Below are 21,646 nucleotides of genomic sequence, written 5' to 3' on the forward strand. Positions count from 1 at the left end.
GAAAATCTTTATTCACAAAGAACTAAAGGCAGAGACAAAACAGATTGAGTCAACATTGAGGAGGGCTGGAAAGCCAGCTGGAGCAGTTTGGATTTTATTCTGGAGACGAGGAGACCCCTAGCGTGCTGTGGACAGGACGGACCCGGTCAGATACGCCCTTAAAGGAAAGTCCTTTTGTCGGCAGGGAGGAGGAGGAGGATGTGCGGAGACACTAGAGGCAGGGAGGCGGTCGTAATAGCCTAAGCTAGAGGGGGTGCCAGGCGTTAGCTGTGCGGGGTGGGGGTGGGGGGAGAGAGTTGGATAAATGAACTCAAAGCTAATTGGTTTCTTTTGTAATCTTATGCAATTTATTTTAGGCATTTAAAAACACTATTCTGACTGGGGACCTAAAGCAGATTGCAAAAGGGGTCCATGACAATCACAAAAAGGTTAAGAACTCCTCACACCTCCTCTAGCTGAACTTTCTCATTTTTACCAGGAAAAAGAAATTAGGATGGCTGCTGCTAAGAGTAGGAGTCGGATCCACCGCTGGAAGCGACCCTGGAAAGATAGTCTTCCGACTCAAAGTCCAGGTTTCTTTCTTCCAGACTTCAGAAACGTTTGTGCCCAGAGGATTCTGGGAGTTGTAGTTCTGGGCGAATCGGTGAGTAGGGGCGCGGATGCGCACGCAGCGCCGTTGTTCTGCCCCTGATGGTCCGCTCTGCCTGCGGCAGTCTTGGTGTGGGATCGCTCGCGCTTTGAACTCTGATGGACACGGACCGCCGGGTCTCGGCCGCCCAGAGCCCCCTCCCCCGAGCCCCCGAGCCGCCGACTCCCTGCGGGTGTCCGGTCGGCAGAAGAGCTTCTCCCGTAGGGGCAGAGCGTGGGCCTCGGGCCAGGGGAGGCCCGCCGGCGCTGGACGCCGACTTCGCCTCGTGAAGGGTTGCCCCGCCTGCCTCCTGCACGGTCGCCTCGCCGGGGTCTTCCTTCCTCCCCCTCCGTCTCCCCCGAAGACCCGCCTGGGCAGACTGCCCGGTGGAGACGGGGCTGGGGGGAGAGACCGCCAGGGTCCTCGACCGGGAGACGCGGTCTCTGCCCCGGCGGAGTTTCCATCCCAAGCAGAATGCATGCATTGTTCAGCTATGAGCAGCATGGAGTGGTGGGAGCAGGCATCTCTTTGTGTGTCTGTCTGCATGTGTGTATTTCTATCCAAAGACAGCGTAGTGTAGGATGGAGGGCGCCGAGCCAGGAGAGGCTCTGACCCTGGCTGTCAACTCCGGGTAAATCAGTTGGCCCAACTCACGTCTTCATCTGTACAGTGCAGATCATAAGACTTTTACTAACTAGCTCGCAGGGTAGTTGTAAGGAAATGTGAATTTAAAAGCGATAAATATAATTATACATACACACACACATATACAGATAAGTGCATGTAGACACACATGTATGCTTGTCTCTATACGCATATAGACCCATACATGTATGCATGGGTCTATATGCACCTATGTGTATGTGTGTATTCCCTTGTTGCTCACTACTCACTTTCTGGGCTATTTGTCCACAGTCTCTTTACAGTCTTAGGATTCTAAAGTCAGATGGTGTGTGACTAAAATCTTGGTTCTTTCTTTCAGTGAACCATGATACAGTGTATATGTATGTATCTTTGTCCACAGCACCCCTCAAGAATGTATGCAGGATTCCAGTCTGAAACTGAAGGGAACTGGCTCTCTTCTGGGAATTCGAATTTGAAGTCCATGGTGACAGTCCCAAGTGGAGAAATGCTGGCTCTGAATAACATGGTGACCATCTCTCTGAACCCCCAAGTCCTGGAGATGCATGAACAAGATAGGAAGGATTCCAGGGAACAGGAAACCACCCTAGGAAGAGAAAAATTTAACCATGAAGCTTCTCGCCAGAGCTTCAGATGTTTTCCATATCCAGAGAAAGCTGGACCTCGTGAGGCTGCGAACCAGCTCTGGGAACTGTGCCTTCAGTGGCTGAGGCCAGAGATTCACACAAAGGAGCAGATCCTGGAGCTCCTGGTGCTGGAGCAATTCCTGACCATCTTGCCCAGTGAGATCAGGATTTGGGTGAAGTCACAGCATCCGGAGAACATTGAAGAGGTGGTCACCTTGGTGGAGGATTTGACCCAGATGCTTGAGGAGGAAGGTGAGAACTGAAGGAAGATAGAAGGAAAAAGCAAACTCTCTTTAGGGTCTGAAGGGAGGTCTCTAGAAGACAGTACCCAGAATCTGTGGACAGGGAGTGAGACCCTTTTTAATCTCAAAGTTGTTCCTCTTGTCTTATGTTATCTACTTGGGTCTTTCCTTGTCTGCCCCCCTTCTCTCCCTCCCCTACCCCACCTTTTCCTTCTCCCTTCCTATTTGTATAGCATCTGGCTATAAAATGGGAGAACATTCTTTATGGGCTGTTTTAGTGGGAGTGGAAAGACAGGAAAGTCAAATATTCATCTCTTTTTATGTTCTTACAGGGGTTCTCTCCACAGTTTTACCTTGAGCATCAGTGAATCAGTAAACAATTATGAATATTCTTCCTGTATTCCTGGCACAGTGGTAGGGGCTAGGGATACACAGATACAAAAATGAGATGGTCCGTGTCCTCAAAGAATATACATTATGGCTGGGGGAATCAACATGTTCACAGATTGGTAGATATGGGATAGCTACAAAATAAATACAGAGTGATTTCAAGGCTGACAAGGATAATTATAACAACTAGACTAAAGACTGCTTGAAGGAAGTGGTGCTTGAGCTGAGCCTTGAAAGAAGACAGGATGGACATAGGAATTCTAAGAGACAGAGGTGAGGAGAGAAAACATTTCAGGCGCGGGGATAAGGGAACAGCCTGTACAAATGCACAGAGGTGGGAACTGGAATATCTTACCTGGGAAACAGCCAGCAGGCCAGGTTAGCAGGAATGTAGAGTGCAGGAGGGGAAGTAATCAGTCTGAAAGATAGGCTACAGCCAGATAGTAAAGGATGGGCTTTACATGTTAAACAGAAGTTTATATACTGATAAGTTATTGAAGTGTCTTATTCAGGAATATGACATAGTTAGACCTACCCTTTATGAATACCCATTTGGCACATTTATGGAGTCAGATTAGATTAGAAAAAGGAAAGAGTGGGATGCAGGGGGACCAATTAACAGGCTCTTATAATAATCCATGTAAGTGATACAGTCCTGAATTAGAGTTGTTGTGGAGGGAAGGGATAAATTTGAGAACTGTTGAGAAGGTTGAATCAACAAAACTTGTAAATTGACTGGATATAGAAGGTGAATGAGAATGATGTGTAAGATAATGCCTAGTGTGCAAACCTAGGTGATTTGAAGAATTGTGTTATTTAGACAGAAATAGGAAAGTTAGTAGGAACAATTAGTTTGGGGAAAAGAAAAATTAAGTTTTGAATGTGTGGACTGGTTTTGAGGAGCCTATAGGACATTCAAGTGGAGAAGTCTTGGTGGCATTTGGAAATGTGAGACTGGATCTCAGCAACAGATGAGGATTAGATATGTATGCATGGGAATCATCTGCGTGGAGATGGCCACTGAATTCATGGGAGCTGATGAGATCACTGAGAGAGAATGAAGAGGAGAGAACCTGGATGGAGCCCTGTGATACCCATACCTGCCTTAGATAGAATGGGACATGGAGGATGATACTGCAAAGGAAACTGAGAAGAAATTGATTAGACAGATAAAATGAGAACTGTGAAAGAATAGTATCCCTAAGGGAGTGGTCAACAGTGTTAATGCTATGGTGAGGTCAAGGAGGCAGACACCTGTGGAAAGGGCATTGAATTTAGCAATAAAAAGTTCATTAGTGACTTTGGAAAAAACACTTTCAATCAAGTGATGAAGATGGAATCCTGATTATAAGGTATTGAGAAATAAGGGGGAGATAAGGAAATGGGGGCAATGAGTTTATACAGCTTTTTCAAGGAGTACAGCTTTGAAGGGGAGGTGAGATATAGGACAGTAATTGGAGAAGGTGAAGTGAGAATTTTATAAGACTAGGGGAGATTTGGGCATGGTTATAGGAGACAAGAAAGGATCCATTAGGGGAGGAGAGGTTGAAAATTAGAGGGTATTGTCAAGGGAACAAATTCAAGGAGAAGATAGATTCAAGGATACTAATAGAGGGGTTGTTTGGCAAGGCAAGCAGTCTCATCCTTTAAGATTGGAGCAAAGGAAAAGAGAAAGGGAGATGTATGCTTTGAGGTGATTTGAAGTGTGAAGTTAGGGGAGGGAAGGAGCTAGTGATAGTTGGCCTCAAGAGGCAAGATGCTTTACTGAGAGGGAAGGGCCGGGTTGGATGGGTATATTGAAGAGTGGAGAGAATGTTTAGAATATCCTCTGGAGATTGGAATAGTAAATTAGAAAAGAGTCAAAGAATTGTTTTGCAACTGGGAAGGTCCAGTGAGAGACTGGATAGCATATGTTTATTGGACCTAGTCAGGATGGTTGTTTGACTTTATCCAGTGACATATGAAAGTACTGAAAAGGTGGATAATGTGGGTAATCCAAAGCTGGAGTTTGGAAAGGGCTGAATAGCAGTAGGACATTGGGGCATGAGATTTAAATATCGAAGACAATGAACAGATTTAACTGGTCAAGATTTTGAGGGGAAGAATATAGGGCCAGAGTAGGGATAATGGCTGGTAAAATCAGGGAGAAACAGTAACAGGAAGTTGTAGTGAAAATAGAGAATAGTTTTAGGAAGCTAGAGAATAGCGTGAGGTGCAGGGAGAGATGGAAAAACAGAAAATTATGTTCCAAAAGAAGAATTTCAGAGTTATGGACTGTGAAGGTAGAATACTTGTGGAGAATGATGAAATCAAGGGTAGGACTATACCTCCGTGTTGCTGAGGAGGAGTGACAGTATAGATTATGGGAGTTGTTGAAGTGGATGAACTCAGGAGAAAGGGTATCTGGGGCTATCAACAACTCTAAATTGAATTCTTCAGCATAAAGAATGGAGGTGAAAGGAAGTCCTTGTGTCAGGTACTGAGCTCTTTGAGAAAAAAGGAATTGAGGCCAATAAATAGTAGCTGCCAAGATGGTTTGGGCTATTTGGACAGAGTAAATCTCAAAGGAGGAGATGTTACTGAGTGAGGATGTTAGGGAGAGTGCCTGGAAGTAGTGGTGAGGAGCACGAAGCATGACCTCCTCAATTACTGTGTCACTATGAAGGATGTTGAGGGGAGTGGGGTGAGAGGGGAAGAAAAAGTACATTTAGTACTAATGTGAATGACCAGAGATGCAAAATCTTCTGAGGAAAGCTAGATTTCTGTGATAGCTAGGTAGGTGGGATATGACATGAAGAAGTTTAACTTGAGGGACAATTTGTTAAAAGCAAGATTAGGCTTTTGGAGGGCACAGTGAAAAGGTTAAGTGGTATAGGTACCTGGATAGAATGTGACTGACATGGATGCTTATGAGGGAGAGGGCTCAGCATTAAACATTTTCATTTAGAATGTTTTTTTTTTTATCATTTACAAGCCCTATGTGGTGAATAAGACATATAATTAGTCTACTTTTACAGATGAGAAAACTAAGGTATAGTATGATCGGTTGAGTTGCTCAGGGACACACAACAGTGTTTAAACTTGGTGTTGACCCCTTGTGTCTTAAGTCTCACATGTGCTGTAACAATGATATAGCACTTTCTGTCTAACAGAAAATATTACATTTCTTAGGAAGTATTTTCTAAAAGGAAATCAGCAAATTGATTCTTATATATTCTATATTCTTAAAGAGATAGTTCTTCATACAAAGGGGGAAAAGTATAGCAGAAATACTGAATTTTACACTCCAAGTGTCATATTAGATTAGGCATAGAATGATTAAACAACAGACTGTATGTCTGATGTTTGAATCTAAATTCTCTCCTTGGAAATGTGCTGTCAACTATAGGGACATAAAGTTAGAGTTCCAGGTGGTGTCATTTTTTCGGAATTTGTAAGAGCCTGGGTGCTGATCTTGTTTTCATTCTTTTTTCTCCTTAGTTCCGAGTTCTCAAAATTCTCCTCTTCTCCAAGAGGGAAGCACAGAGGAGAGAATGTCTGCTGTGTTACCAATAGCCAGCTTTAAGGTGAGTTAAAATGTCCTTTCCTTTTTCTACAGTGTCGACTTGACTCTCAGTACAGACACTTTTCTGTTCTATTTTGCATGGGCTTCTCTTCTCAACAAAGGCTCGTCTAGAGATATGAACTCTTGTTGTTTTTTCCCCAGACACTGGACCTATTCTGAGGGATGGTGGACTCCCTAGGGAATACTCCCTATTTCCTTTGTCCAACTCTCATTTTAGTCTTTCAGATGCTCACATAGTAGCTTAGTTTAGTAGATAATTGGCCTAGGAGTCCAAGACGCAGATTCAAGTTCTGTGATAGTGGGGCAAGTCATTTAATCTCTCAGTGCTCTAGGAAGCTCTCCAAGACTGTCAGATCTGCATTGGTGCAGATTGTTCCTAACTGGAAACTCCTTACACTGCTAAAGCCATAGGTTCATTTTAATATTTTAAAAATGTATTTACTGGTATGGCAGTCATTCTGAAGGATACAAAAGAAATGTAAAATAGAATCTTTGGAAACAAGGATATTATAATCTTATTTCAATGCCAAATCTAACATATGAAAAACAAAAATAAATGCAAAGCATTAAGTGTCATAATTCATGATAGAGAAAGCAAGGTCTGTCTACCTATCTATCTGTCTGCCATCAGAGATGAAAGAGATTAATGTGGGTTAGAATATAGGATATGAGTACTGTTGGGTACTGTTTGATTAGAGAGGAGAAAAAACAGATTTTAAGTGAAAAGAAGAAAAATATCATATATCTAGAAGAGATAAGGACATGCTCTTTGCAATAACCAATGTGAATATAATGTCCTGGCTACAGAAGAAGGTTCATATTAAGTAGCAGTGGGGCTAGGTTTGAAAAGAATATTGAATATTGACCCTTTGTATGGAGCAGCGGAGAATGGTTGAAGTATTTTGAGAAGGCAAATGAAGGGGTGAAAGGATAAGGTGGGAACCAATTCTAAGATTTTAACCTTTTAGACCAGAAAAATGGTGTTTTATATATAGTAATCATGGCTGTGTCAGGCTAATTATGTATCTATGTCAAACTGTTAGAAATAGATTGACCTATTATGTCCATTTCTGGGCCCTGGCCCTTGTACAGTTATTTTCAGTTCTCCTTGAATGGAGAGGATATTGAGAGCCCCTGCTTCAGGAGGCCTCAGCTCAGCATTGATGCCTTCAATCTTCCACTTGCTTCTGAGCTCCTCTATTTGTGCATGATGTTAAAAAGAGTTTTCTTCCATTCCTCAAATGGCTACTCTCTACAAGATACACATACATAGTGTCCCAAAAACTTGAGCGCTGTTTTAAGTTGTAAAAGTTTAACATTTATTAAATTTTTAAAGCTTAGAACTGCTCTAAAATTTTTGGAATACCATTTATAACTACCCTATTGGAAAAATGCATTAACGTTATTAAATCATGAAAATAGGGAACTGGTAAGAGAATCCACTGATTCTGTTGTGGTACTGTTTCTTCATCCAAGTGTAAGTGATATAATAAAAATTACCTGGTGTTACTGGAAATGTGCTTAATTCACCAGATAGAATTCAAACTATGCTTTTTGAAGAAAAAGGGGGTCACCAGTAACTTACCAATGATTATAATTTCCAAGAAATTTTTAAACCTGGTTTGTGGATTTAAGCAATAACTCAAATGAAGAACCTGTGCTCAGCAATCTCTTTACCCCTTTTTCACTATGAAATGTCTGGAGCTATAAATGGAATACATATTAAATGAGTTGCCATATGGAAAGTGTTTTACAAATCTTAAAGCATGATATATGCTTTAAGCTTGAAGGCTCCATTATATTCTCAGGAGGTTAGGAGAAAAGGAAGAAGATCCACTGTGGTAAATCTTGTGTGAGACATGGACAAGAGTCTCAAAGGAGGGACTGATATGGATGAAATCAAAGAGATGTGGTCACAGATCTATTTGAGTATTATCATAATAACAGTTATTATTATGAGAATTTTCTTTCCTTCTAAAGATTTCCTTGGTTGTGGCCAAGGCAGATGGTTGAACTTTAGACTAGCTAGATGTCTTCTGCAGAAAATAATGTGATTGAAACATTTTCATGTAGAACTTTCAGAATATTACAGTAAGTAGTCCAGCCTGGGGTGGAGAAAGTAAAGTTTAAAGAATACTTATAATAATTTGTTGATAAGTTACCAGTACCTCTTCATCCTAAGTATGGGCTAAAATGCTAAATCCGTATTTCTGTGAGTCTCACTTTGTACTTGTTACCCAGTGTCAGGGTATTATCTGATTATATTGTATATATATAAAATAAGGTCAGGTATATCTGATCTTAGTGCCCTGTTGCTCTGGTTGAATAATAACTTCTATTAAGTAGAAGTAAAGAAGTAACATGAAGTCTTGTAACTTCTTGTCTTGAGTTCAGCTCTCTTTGGCTTCGGGCCTTAGAACTCTGAGACAGGTTTTGACCCAAAGTCCTTTTGTTTTGTTCCTAGTTTCCAATACTTTGCCTACTTCCTGTGAGGCTGAGCTTTTCTAGTCTTCTATGCTATGTGCTGGGTCACCACTCTATGCTTTTACTTCCTGAACAGCAGCCTTTGTTTATCATACTTCCAGCCTCATCCACTTTCCTTTTGTTTTGATTGGCCGTAGTCAGTCACCCTAACACCAAAAGTGATAAGCTGTCAGATTTTATTTGGGACTCTTGAACAAGAGGTCCTGTTTCTAGAACCCACTCCTTTGCTATGCCCTTAGACCCCGGTCCAAGTGACAGTTGTGGGGCTTACTTAGCACAATTGCATAACCTTCTAATTCTTAAGGTTTCTTGCATTTTTCTTCATGCATTCTTTTTTTCCAGCAAATTGACCTGCTTAACTATTCCTGGTACAGGACATTCTACCTCCTTTTCTCTCCCTTTGTATAGGCTGTCCCCCCATTCCTGGAATTCATCCCTTCCTCATCTCTGACTCATAAGTAGGGATCTAACTTCCTTTTTATCTTAATTTAACCACTGCCATCCTATTGCAGCCTTTCCTCGTTTCTCATATTACTCCCTTTTCCCTCCAGTTGTGAAACCCTGCTCCTCCCCCATAAATAAATAATAAAGTGACCTTTATTTACTTTTATATTTTGTATTTACTTCCATGTATACGTGCTTCCTGCCCTGTTTTCTCCAAACTGTAGACTGACTTTTTTATTTGTATTCCTTAGTATCTAGCAGTGCTTGTCATGTCAAAGATGTTTAACAAATGTTTGTAGATTGATTGATGGTAAGAAATTTTTTGAAAGTGGAATCTGTAAATCTTGATTTTAAAATTGCTATTAATATAAAAATTCTGTTCCAGTCGGGGTTTTGTGACCAATAGGATGGAAAACTAGACTTTTTTCTGATCTACATGACCTCTAAAACCTCTTCAAAATAAGAGTCATGCACAAGAGGTTGCAGCTATATCCATGCTCTGAGACACCAAGAACCCTGAGGAGATAACTGATACTGGAGAAAGCTAATCCCTAAGGTGCTCACTCAGCACCTCCTTCCTTACCATGCCCAACACTCTGCCAGTGCAGCACGACCTGACCCATAGGCTTGTTTCTGGAGTTTTCCCTTGTTTCTACTATATTCTCTGTCGGCTAACCCCTACTCCGGACCCTGCAACAAGTAACAGAACTCAATTCTGCCTTTCCCCTCACCCTCTTTTGTGACAAATGTTCAAAATTATGGGAAGCTTGCTCTGCCTGGGGTAGCAACATGAGGAACAGAGGGAATGGCAGATTGCCTAAAGGAAAGGAATCTGGCATTCACCTAAGGCCAGTTAATTCCCCCTAGAAGACACTTGAAGCAGAGATTGATGCCAAAGAAAAATAAATTTCCCAGCTTGGGAGGAGACTAAGACAGCTTTGATTGAGGTCTAGCCCCCAGGGAATCCATGGTCAAAGAGAAAGAGTCAGAAAATGATAGGGAAATATAAGGGAAAAGGACTGATGTTAACAAAGGTCTTAGGAGGAAGAAAACTCAGAGACTGAGCAAAAACATAAACTGGCATTAACAATTTTAATAGCAGCAGGTAATATGGCCTCTTGATCAGGTAAATGAGTCAAGACATCTATAAATAGATATTGCAAGATAAAGGAAAATTTATCAATACCTAACAAGACAGAGTGCTCTGTGGATTCCCAGGAGAGCACGGAACCATAGTAGGATGTTCTTGAATGATTCAAGAGAGAATTAAGAACTATAAAAGTAGAATTTATGTCATATGCAGCAGGAAGAATCGGCAGAATAGAAAAACTTGAAACCCTGGTAGCAAGTTTCACCAAAGAAGCAAAAGAGAGGATAATTGATTGTGAATGCAAATACACAGAAGTGAAGGACAAACAGGAAAAAAAGAAGCAAAAGGCAATAATTTTAAGAAATGTAATCTTCATACAAACAAAACACATCAATCTTGAATTCAGGATGCATAGAGATAATTTAAGATTATAAGTCTCCCAGAAGAACACAAGTGAAAAATCCTAAACGCTGCAATGCAAGAAATAAAACAAGAAAACTGACCAGACCTTCTGAACACAGAAAACAAAGTGCCAAGGAGAAGAACCTACAGACCATTTCCAGAAGGAGAAAAAAAAACCAAACCATCTGTACTGTAAATCCCAAGACAGTGGTCAAATAAAAATTCTAATGAAAACAAATTTCACAAACAACCAGTAGAAAAGTTTTCAAATATGAAGGAAAAGATATTTGAATAACACAAGACTAGTCTGTCCACACTTGAAACCACAGGAGAGAATAGAATAAAATGAACTGAAGGAGAGGTGCTCTAGATGAAACCCAAGGTGACATACCCTGTAAACTCGAGCCTCATCGTTAATGGAAAAAAAAGATGGATGTTAAATAAAAGTGAGACAGTTGAAACATTCCTTTCAGAAAAACAAAGTGTAAGAAGATTATTGCTTTGCAAATACTCCAGAAATACAAATAGGTAAAGAAGTGACAGCAATCAAGGAAGGCATAAGTAATGTAACCTGAGGAGAAAAGGAGGGGTGAGAGACTAGAAAAAGAAAGACCTCTGTGGGGTTAAAGCAACAGCAAAATGACAGCAGAGGGACCAGGAAGAGATTTCCTTCTAAAAGTATACAAGAAGACATGATACAAACTGGTGTTTAAATGGAGAAACTAATAGTGAGGAAATAAGCCTAAAACATCATGCACCCATCCTTACAACAGTGTGCCTACAGGTGAATCACTTTTTGTGGGACTAAATTGAAGCATGGGAGGTTGTCCAAAAAGGGAGAGGGGAGAAATAAGTAGAGGGGAATGTCATACACCCTAATTAAGTGACTCATAAACCATAAATAGAAAGTGACTCCTATAGTCTATCAGGAAGAAGAGGGTTTACAGGAGAGTGGGTGAAGTGGCAAGACTAAGGTTTGAAACGGAAAAGGGGGGTCTTGGATTGGGGTAGAGGGTCCCACTGAAGAACACTCCATAGGAGGAAAGAGATATTCCATAATGGGAGATGAGGGCTTCACAGTGGGTATTATCTGCCAGGATTTGATGCTTAGAGCCTATTATTTCTGAGAGTGTTGTGCCACTATGGACAGAATCCTGTCTTAGGGAAAGGGGAATCAGACTTCCTGAGGGTAACTGACATTCAGAAGGGTGAAAGGGCACAGACCCAGAAAGATTTGATGGCAAATGGGGGAAAAATGGTTTATGGGGATGTCAAGGATAGGGAGTAATCGTGTTAGGGAGACAGGAAAATTCCTACCATGGGAAAATATTTTCATCTTCTTTATCTCTTGTAGGAATTAATTCTTCTAAGAGTGAGGCACACCAGGAAGAGGGGACTGGGGGGGTGGGTGGTAGGAAGGGCATAGTCTACAGGACAATAACAAAAGCTGTTCAAAATGGGTACTTTAGAAGCTTTAATTCCACAAGGAATACATAGCCTAAAGAAGAAATAAATATAAAGTACATTAATCAAAGAATAAAAGTCTAGCGTAGACATGAAGGGGAGAGAGAACAAATAGAACAAGAGATAGAAATTTAGAAAAGGACACAATTTTTTTTAAACTTATGAACACAATTTTAACACAAGGAAGAGGAAGGAGGATTTCACTTGATGCCTTACCTGAGAAGGGAAAGAACTTTCTAGATGAAAGGAAGAAAAGGAATTAAGTAAAATTAGGGAAAGGGGTAGTGAATAAGAAGGAAAAGGCCTGAGGATGGCAGGGAGAGCCTATGAAAAGGGGGTTGCCTTAAACCAGATTATGCAAAACTAACTAGAAACAAAGTACTGTTTTTTACAGAGGAAGAAGAACAAGGCCAGGAGATCATAATTAGGGGAGGAAAACTGTTTTAGAGATAAATGTAGGAAAATATAAACCTTACTCATAACAAAATATAAACCTTACTCTTATAACTTTAAGTGTGAATGGATTAAAAAGTCTATTAAAAGTGACAGATTAGGTACAAAATAAAACCCCACCATAAACTGATTATAAGAAACACACCCAAAAAAACAGACACAGAATCAAAAAAAATGAGGACTTGCAGGATAGCAAACAGAAAAAACTCTCAAAATAAGAGATAAAACAATAAATTACATTCTGTTGAAAGAAATCATATTCAATGAACATATATAATTCTTAAACTTAATATCTTCAAATTCTTTAGACAAAATTTATAAAAGAAAAAATTAACTTAATTACAAGAAGACAGACAATACTATCATAGCAGTAGATTTTTATCTTTCTTTTTTGGACAAGTTAACAGATAAAAAGACTAAAAAGAAGGGAGAAAATAAAATCAACAAGAATAGCAAATGAATAAGATAGAATGAAAACAAAACCAGAAGAATTTTTTTAATTATCTGAGTTTTCTATACTTTTATATGTTAATTTCCATCAAAATTGAGAAAACAAAAAAAAGGGCTGTGCTACCTTAAAAATACAAAATACTCAGACTAACAGAAGACCAAATAAAGATCTTGAATAATCCAATCTCAGACAAGGCCCCTGAACTAGCAATAAAGGAACTACTGAAGGAAGGAAAAAACTCTATCATCATGACAGGTTTACAGAATTCTATTAAACTTTTAATATTACATAAATTATTTTCAGAAATTGAGAAAGAAAACACTCTAATAGAGTTCTTTTGTCCAACAAATATAATCCTAATACCTAAATCAAGAAGGTATAAATCATAAAAGGTGAACTATAAGTCAATATCATTAATGAATATTGATTAAAAATCTTAAAATAAGATCCTGTCAACTATAACAACAAAATTAAGGAATTTTTTGTTATGATCATGTTAGATTTATACCAGGATAGTTCAACATTAGGAAAATAATCAACATAATTTTATTAAAAACAAAACATCCACAACTACATCTCAATACATGCAGAAGAAGTTTTTAACAAAGTACAGTATTAATTTACACTAAAAATCCTACAAAGTATAACAATAGAGGGGCCTTTTTTTTAAGGCATCATAAGAAATATATAAGACCAAAAGCAAAAGCATTGTGCAGTGGGGATGCATTAAGAGCTTTCTCAGTAAGGACAGGAGTAAAGCAAGAATGCTTGCTTTCCTTGCTGTTTATTATTTGACATAATTCTAGGAATGTTAGCAACAGCAATATGACAAGAGAAAGAAATGAAAGATATAAAAATGCTATCCCAATTTGATGATGGTACGATGGCTTACTTTAGAAATCTTATGAAATCTGCAAAGATTGAGACAAATTTTGAGACAAAATTGAGACAATAACTTCAAGGTTGCAGGCCACCAAAAAGTTTTATTTTACAAAACACAAAAACATTCTGTGTAATAACAACAAAACCCAAGAGACACTGAGAGAAAGGGAAATGCCAGTAAACTACCAAAAATATAAAATACTTGTACATTGATTTAGTAAGTCACACACATTAATAATATAGATTTTATTACAGTGTCCTCCTTAAAGAATTAAAGACTAACAAATAATTGGAGAAATACTCATTGTTCATGTCAGGGTCTTGCCAGCATAATAAAAATTACATACTACTGAAATTAGTTTTTATGCTATACCAATCATCAAAGGGATATTTTTTTTAATTTAGCAAACATTTATTAAGCACTAACATTTGTTCAAGGCATGGGGCAGTGATACAAAAATAAGAGAACTGAAGAGTGCCTGTCCTCAAAGAGCTTACATTTTATAGGGAGGGGTAGGAGAGAGGAATGAAACTTTAACATGTACAGGTAAATGTATGAGGTTGAGGAAAAACACTAATCATGGAGGTTGGAGAGGAGAGTCAGCAGAAGTCTTGTTTACAGTGGCACCTAACTGGAGCCTCGAAAGGATTCAGGAATTCAGTAAGGAGGAAGGAGAATATGGGGATAGACTTGAAAGGATTCAGGAATTCAGTAAGGAGGAAGGAGAATATGGGGATAGACTTGAAAGGATTCAGGAATTCAGTAAGGAGGAAGGAGAATATGGGGATAAACTTGAAGGGATTCAGGAATTCAGTAAGGAGGAAGGAGAATATGGGGATAAACTTGAAGGGATTCAGGAATTCAGTAAGGAGGAAGGAGAATATGGGGATAGACTGAGCCAAGGCACCAAAGCAGAAGAAATAGCATTTACAGGAAAGGCGGGGAGATTGTAGTTGGGCCATTTTGTCTAGAATGTAGAGTGAGGAATTAATGCGAAATCTGGAAAGCTAAATGCTTTAAATACCAAATAAATATTTTATCCTTAGAAGCAATTCAGGCCATTAGAAAATTCTTTACCATTAAAGACTAGTTTAAAGCTATGGCAGCTAAAAGTCATAATTCTTATGATGGGCATTTGACAGATTTCTTTCCTCAAATGCAGGTAGCTCACATCTTTCAAGTAGCCTCTACCTTGATAGTTCTCAGCCCTCCAGAGGTCACAGTCCTAATTTTAGTTTATTGCAATGGTGTGATCACTGAAAGAAGTAATTAGTTTATAAAAAATTTCCACAAAAATGAACAATGTAATCCTCTCTGGACCAACCCATGAAGCTAACAGAATGACATTAAACTATTCAGTGTTAATACTTTATTTGAAAACAGGGCTTAGTAGTATGTCTACAGAAGGCATATATATATAAACACAAACTGCAGATTAATAAAGGCTTTCATGGAAGGTATCATTTCTCCTGCACTTCTAAATTGCTGTAACTGTAGTAACTGCCTACTCTGCTCCTTTTACATCCTCTGCATTGACTGTGTAGTGACAATAAGACTGGGGCAGATGTGGTGCAAAAATAACACTCAGTGTCCTAACAACAGTTCTAGTAGCTGAGGCATCTGTATCTCTAGAAAACTTACAGGATGGACGACCATCAGCCTCATTAGTAGCTGATTGGACCAGGTCATTCCAAGTGTTGGAGAAACTCAAGTACATCCAGATTAGTGCCAGCAAGGCCCCTCTCATCCACTGTGTGTTATCTGATTAATGTACAATACTGGGCTCTGGAATCCACCGCTTAATTGGTACAACTTCCTTCTGAGCATCTGTAAACATTTGGTTTTTGTAATGGATTGCTGGATGCCAAATTTACAGCAAAACAGAGCAGCAGTGGAGTCAGTGATGATCAATTGGACCATTCCTCTAGATAGCAAGATGGGAGCCCTCTTAGTATGGCATTGAAACAACGTATCTATGTTTGCCCTATGTTTGATGAAGATACAGTTGCTAAATTTAATTTTCTTGGTGATCTCGCCAGGAACATGTGTCCTCAGTTGATGTTGCAGTGCTATAAGCTGCTATAAATGCTTGTCTGGGAAAACATCCTTTGTATAAATATAGATCACACCTGACTGTAAATCTCCATACTCATAAGGGTATGATCTTCAGGCCAATCTGAGTCTTCCCAACCAAACTGTCCAACAAGCTCTGTGATTCCCACCAGGGGCAGACTACCTCTTAAAAGTCTGTTAAGTATTGAGCAGCCAAAGCCTAGATTCTTATGCTGTGTTGGAAAGTCCTCTTTTTCTTGATATATGTGAAGTGCTGTCAGAACACAGTTATTCCTTAGTGTTAATGAGACTGTTTTCAATCAATACTGGACAGTTTTGTCCAGAAAGGTGCAAAACTTCCTTTATTGATTTTAGTTTGTCTTTCTTAACAGCAGTGATAACTTCAGGATTCAATTCTAGGAGTTTCTCTTTTTGGATCTCTTTCAGGCGGTGTTCTGTGGATTCCTTGGATATTTATTTTGCCCTCTGGTTCTAGAATCTCAGGGCAGTTTTCCTTGATAATTTCATGAAAGATGATGTCTAGGCTCTTCTTTTGATCATGGCTTTCAGGTAGTCCCATAATTTTTAAATTGTCTCTCCTGGATCTATTTTCCAGGTCTGTTGTTTTTCCAATGAGATATTTCACATTATCTTCCATTTTTCCATTCTTCTCTCTTTGTTCTGTGATTTCTTGGTTTTGCATAAAGTCATTAGCCTCCATCTGTGCCATTCTAATTTTGAAAGAACTATTTTCTTCAGTAAGCTTTTGAATCTCCTTTTCCATTTGGCTAATTCTGCTTTTGAAAGCATTCTTCTCCTCATTGGCTTTTTGAACCTCTTTTGCCAATTGAGTTAGGCTAGTTTTCAAGGTGTTAATTTCTTCAACATTTTTTTGGGTCTCCCTTAGCAGGGAGCTGATCTGCTGTTCATGCTTTGACTTCATGTCTCTCATTTCTCTTCCCAGCTTTTCCTCCACCTCTCGAACTTGATTTTCAAAATTCTTTTTGAGCTCTTCCATGGCCTGAGCCCATTGGGTGGGCTGGGACACAGAAGCCTTGATTTCTGTGTCTTTGCCTGATGGTAAACATTGTTCTTCCTCATCAGAAAGGAAGGGAGGAAATGCCTGTTCGCCAAGAAAGTAACCTTCTATAGTCTTATTTCTTTTCCCTTTTCTGGGCATTTTCCCAGCCAGTGACTTGACCTCTGAATATTTTCCTCACACCCACCTCACCTCCTGATCCTCCCAGCCCGTGTTTGTGGTCTGAGATTCAAATGCTGCTTCCAACCTCAGGGCTTTTGGCGGGGGCAGGGCTGCTATTCAGTATGAGATTATGATCTGGTGCTGAGATCGGGGCAGGGCCACCTCTCAGGCTCAGTTCCCTCAGGGGGTTTATGTGCCGACCTTCCGCAATGGATTCAAGCTCCCGCCCGCTTGGGGAGCCCCTGTCTGCAGCCGCCTCTCAGCTTCTACCTCCCGGGGGGGGGCCTGAATTATGGGGGCACCCCACTCCCCTCTCGACCCGCCAAAGAGACTCTCTCACCCACCCCTGTCACCTGTGGGTGGAGGGACTTGTGCGGCCGCTGGAGATCCCGTCCCTGAAGCCTGCTCGGATCTGTTTCTCTCGGTGCCGCAGCCGTGGCCGCAGCAGGTCTGGGCTGGGCTTTGTGTCTGCAGCGCGACGGACCTTTTGCGAGAGGTTTGCAGATCCCTCTGTGGGTGGAGGGACCCGCGTGGCCGCTGGAGATCCTGTCTGTGAAGCCTGCTCGGATCTTTTCCTCTCGGTGCCGCGGCCGCGGCAGGGCTGCACTCAGCTCCCAGTCCCGGCGCCCAGTCCGCGGCGCGAAGGACCCCCCGCGAGAGGTTTGCAGGTCTCTCTGGAACAGAAATCTCCCTCGCTCCAATGTTCCGTGGCCTCTGGGTGCGGAATTCGCCGTGAGTTACTTCCCTGTAGCCATTCTATGGGTTGTGGGTTCAGAGCTATGTGTATGTGCGTCTTTCTACTCTGCCATCTTGGCTCCGCCCCCCAGGATTCAATTCTAGTTGGTCCCAATCCATTTCTAAAATGTATATACTACAGATTTGAGTAGTCTCTCAGTTTCCAGTTGCTTGAAAGGTCGCTCGACCGATGCAGTCTCAGTATTCCCCAGAGTAATTTTCCTTAAATGTCTCCATGAAATCTCTACAATCTGGTAGGAGGCTATGACACATATCTTCAATACTTCAAGGGTCATAACCTCACTGGTGTAACTACTCTCTTTCCTGCTCAAAAGATTCCAGGAAGTCCCCACTGATTGCTTCTAGGATAAATATAACCCCTTTCTGGTCCTCAGTTTTCTTACCTCACCCTCTAGAGGACATCCTAGACCCAGGCAGGAGTGGGGACCTGCCCCAGCACACCATCTGCCCACACCTCCGTCTGCCTCATCAAAGGGATATTTTACAAAACTGAATAAAATGTTATATGTGTTACTTCATTTCCCAATAGACAAGTAATCAAAGGATATGAACAAAGAATTCTTAAAAGAAATGCACATCAAACAACCCTAAGGTTTTACCTCACAACTTTCACATTGGCAAAGATGACAAAAGTTGAGAAAGTCATTGTTAAAGGATTATGGGAAAACAGGAACAGAAGTTCCTCACTGGTGGAGGTTAAATTGGTAGAGACATTTTGGAAAGCAATTTGGAATTATGCAAATAAAGGAACTAAAATGCCAATACCTTTGACTCAGAGATTCTATTACTAGTCTTGCACCTCAAAGAGTTGATTGATAAGAAAGTCCCTATATACACCAAAATATTTACATCAGCCTTTAGCAAAAAAAAAAAAAAATGGAAAAAAGAGAATGCCCTTCAATTGGGCAACAACTAAACAAGCTGTGGTAGGTGAATGTGTTAGAATATTACTGTGTGGTAAGAAATGATGAATTTGATGAATACGGAGAAGCATGGAAATATTTACATGCTCTGGTACAGAATGGAGTAAAAGTAAAATATATTTATGTATACACACAACCACAACAGTGTAAATGGAAAGGACACAACAATCTAACGTGAACATTACAGAATTACAAAAAGCAAGCAGGCTTTCAAAGAAGAGTCATGAGAAAATTCCTCTACCTCATTCCCTTGTGGAGGTGGAAGGTTGATGGATGTGGCACATGGTGTCTATTTTCAGATTTTTTGTATATAAGTTATATTGCTGATTTTTGCCTTTTTTTTCTTAAAAATATTATTTGTTGTATGGGATAGTTCTTTGGAAAGAGAAAGTGAGGGTAGTGGGAGAAATTTCAGAAATTTAAATAATAAAAGATATTAATAAAATTTGTTTAAAAAACAACTTTCATGTTCCAACCAAATTGGTTTCCTTTTACTGCTCACTTTGAATTGGGTTTTGTCTCCTACTTGCATACGTTTTCTCAGGCTGTTCTTCACACCCATAGTGTTCTCACTCCTTGTCTCTATTTCTTGTAATCTTTAGCTCCTTTTAGGTTTTAATTTAGAGCCTTTATTTGATTTATATCTATTTTGCATTTACTTATCTGGCACATATTATTTACCTCCAATTGTCTGTAAGGTCCTTGACAGCAGAGATAGTTTACTTTTTATATATTACCACCTCCTAGCACGTAGTAGGTATTTAGTAAGTGATTTCCAAATGGAATTTTCTAATGGGACAGACAGCCCAAGTGTGTTTTCTATTCATTCTTTCCTTCCTTTGAGAGTGATTTCTGTAATTATGATTGTTAAATCTACAGGTTTAGGAAGGAAGTGCATTACCTATTTAATTTTTATTCTTACTACTTCTAAAGCAAGGAATAAAGGTGAACTTCAGCAAATTAACAGGAAGAACTTTCAGCACTACCAAGCTTTAGGGACTATTTATGGGAGGCAGGTTCCCATTGGCTAATAGGATTCAGTGGTTCTCCAAGAAAATGAACTCCTTATCATTAGAGGATCTATTGCATTGTCCTTTTATTCCTTAAATATGACGTAAAGTGATATGTGGGAGATAAATATGCAATAACAAATTATTTAGGATAACTGTGCAGCCTGAACAGTGTCCAAAGCATTTATGATGCACACTATTCATTTCTTTCACTGCCAGCTTCATGTTATGATTGATGTGGTGGTGAACAAGCAGCAAGGTGCGAGTTCATCCTAGACAAGCAGAAATATGTTTGCTCTTTCAGGAAACCATCACATTCCAGGATGTGGCCCCAGACTTCACTTGGGAAGAGTGGACGCAACTGGACCCTGGTCAGCAGGACCTCTGTAGGGATGTGCTGATGGAAAACTATAGAAACCTGGTCTTTATCGGTAAATCTTTCCGTTTTGACTCCCAGTTTTCACTTTGGGATGTTTTTGCTTCACTGATAATTCAGAACTCTGTCATGTTAGAAGTATTAACTTAGTTTTCAGTTATTGTATAGATGCCAGGAATTTTTAGATCATTTTGAGCCAATCTATAAGATTTTCCTATTCATTCTTCCCCATTTAAAAATTTTTGCCATGTGGAACTAAAAATGGAGCAACTTCGCTTCTCCATTGCTATATTTTATAATGTCCTTTCCCAGTCAATTGCTTCTCTTTGTCTAGGATTTCCTACCCAGATTCTAGTGTAGATAACCCCAGAAGTAGCAGATTTCTTTTTGTCTGTGAGGAAAAATAAAGGACTTAGGTGTCTTTATGAGCTGAAATCAATTCTATGATCCATTTTCCCTATGAGTTTAAGAACCCATTACTGAATATCCTTCTGAAATCCTCTGAAATCTCCTTTGGGTCTTCTTAGCATATTTCTCTTTACAAAGTATTAAAGGATTTGGATCATATTATGAAATGACACCTTCCTTGGTGTGGATGTCCATTTTGTTTTCCTTTCCATGAATAGGACTTTCAGTTTCCAAACCAGATGTGAACTCCCAATTGGAGCATGGAGAGGTGCCATGGTTGCTGAAGAATGAAGCTCCAGGAATCATCTGCCCATGTGAGTGAATGACAAACTATCAAATGGGAATTAACCAGCACCTGCTCAGATGGATAGCACATTGGATAGAGTGCTAGGCCTGGAGTCAGGAAGACTCTCCCTGAGTTCAAATCCAACCTCAGACACTTAATAGCTGTGTGACCTTGGAGAAGTCACTTTGTTGAGATTTAGGGGTGCTTGGGACCCCAAAATACCAACACACTGGGTTCTGCCCAAATGAATTTGACCCAAGTCTTCTTTCAGCCAAAGAAAAGCAAAGTTTATTAATGATTCACCATATTGGGTAGACTCTTGAGGAGCCTCAGCATTTGTGATGCTAGTATTGACAAGCGTGCCAGATTGAATCTCAGCTAGATTGAGTCTGAGCACCTTCATGGAGACAAGATGGATCTTATATACAGAAAGATTGTGGGAGGGTTCTAGGGGTGGTGTAGTAGTCTGGGATGACTAGAGGAGGGGTTTAGGTCTTGATGGGAGTGTCCCATAGATGAGGTAACTAGAGGTCAGACACTAGGAACCAAGAGAATGGAATTAAGGATGAGAAGTAGCTGAAGGCTACCTGGAGGTAACAAATAATGGAGGGTTAGGCTAGGTTAAGGGTAACAGAGATTTAGGTTTAAGGATAATGAAAGGCTTTTGGCCTCGGGAAACGCCAGAGCAAGTGGGAAGTTTCAAGGAGAGTTCAGGGGGGTTCCCAGAGCCTATACCCCATGAACTTAACCCTGTTTGCCTCAGTTTCCTTATCTGTAAAATGAGCTGGAGAAAGAAATGGCAAATCACTCTAGTGTCTTTGCCAAAAAAAAACCCCAAATGGGGTCATGAAAAGGCAGACATGACTCAGA

At 40.1% G+C, this 21,646-nt stretch overlaps 1 protein-coding gene and 1 pseudogene across 9 annotated transcripts in view; one reads left to right on the forward strand and one right to left on the reverse strand.

Moving 5' to 3' along the window:
* Positions 1–311: 311 nt before the first annotated feature.
* LOC140497271 (uncharacterized) overlaps positions 312–21,646 on the forward strand; it is a 31,452-nt gene continuing 10,117 nt past the window's right edge. For 7 of the 9 annotated variants that reach the window (XR_011964595.1, XR_011964593.1, XR_011964596.1 and 4 more), the window contains exons 1-5: positions 312–643; positions 1,653–2,148; positions 6,009–6,094; positions 20,011–20,137; positions 20,709–20,804. Coding sequence is in view for 3 of the 9 variants with exons in the window: in XM_072598033.1 (XP_072454134.1) it covers positions 494–643; positions 1,653–2,148; positions 6,009–6,094; positions 20,011–20,137; positions 20,709–20,804 (955 nt within the window). In the remaining 6 variants the exon portion in view is untranslated. Of the gene's footprint in view, positions 644–663; positions 1,139–1,170; positions 1,260–1,652; positions 2,149–6,008; positions 6,095–20,010; positions 20,138–20,708; positions 20,805–21,646 lie in introns of those variants that run through there. The other 2 variants (XM_072598035.1, XM_072598036.1) reach the window with 2 other exon arrangements.
* Positions 15,232–19,258, reverse strand: LOC140531160 (DNA repair protein XRCC3 pseudogene; annotated as a pseudogene).

The sequence above is a fragment of the Notamacropus eugenii genome, chromosome 3 (genome assembly GCF_028372415.1).
Source record: "Notamacropus eugenii isolate mMacEug1 chromosome 3, mMacEug1.pri_v2, whole genome shotgun sequence".
Lineage (NCBI taxonomy): Eukaryota > Metazoa > Chordata > Mammalia > Diprotodontia > Macropodidae > Notamacropus > Notamacropus eugenii.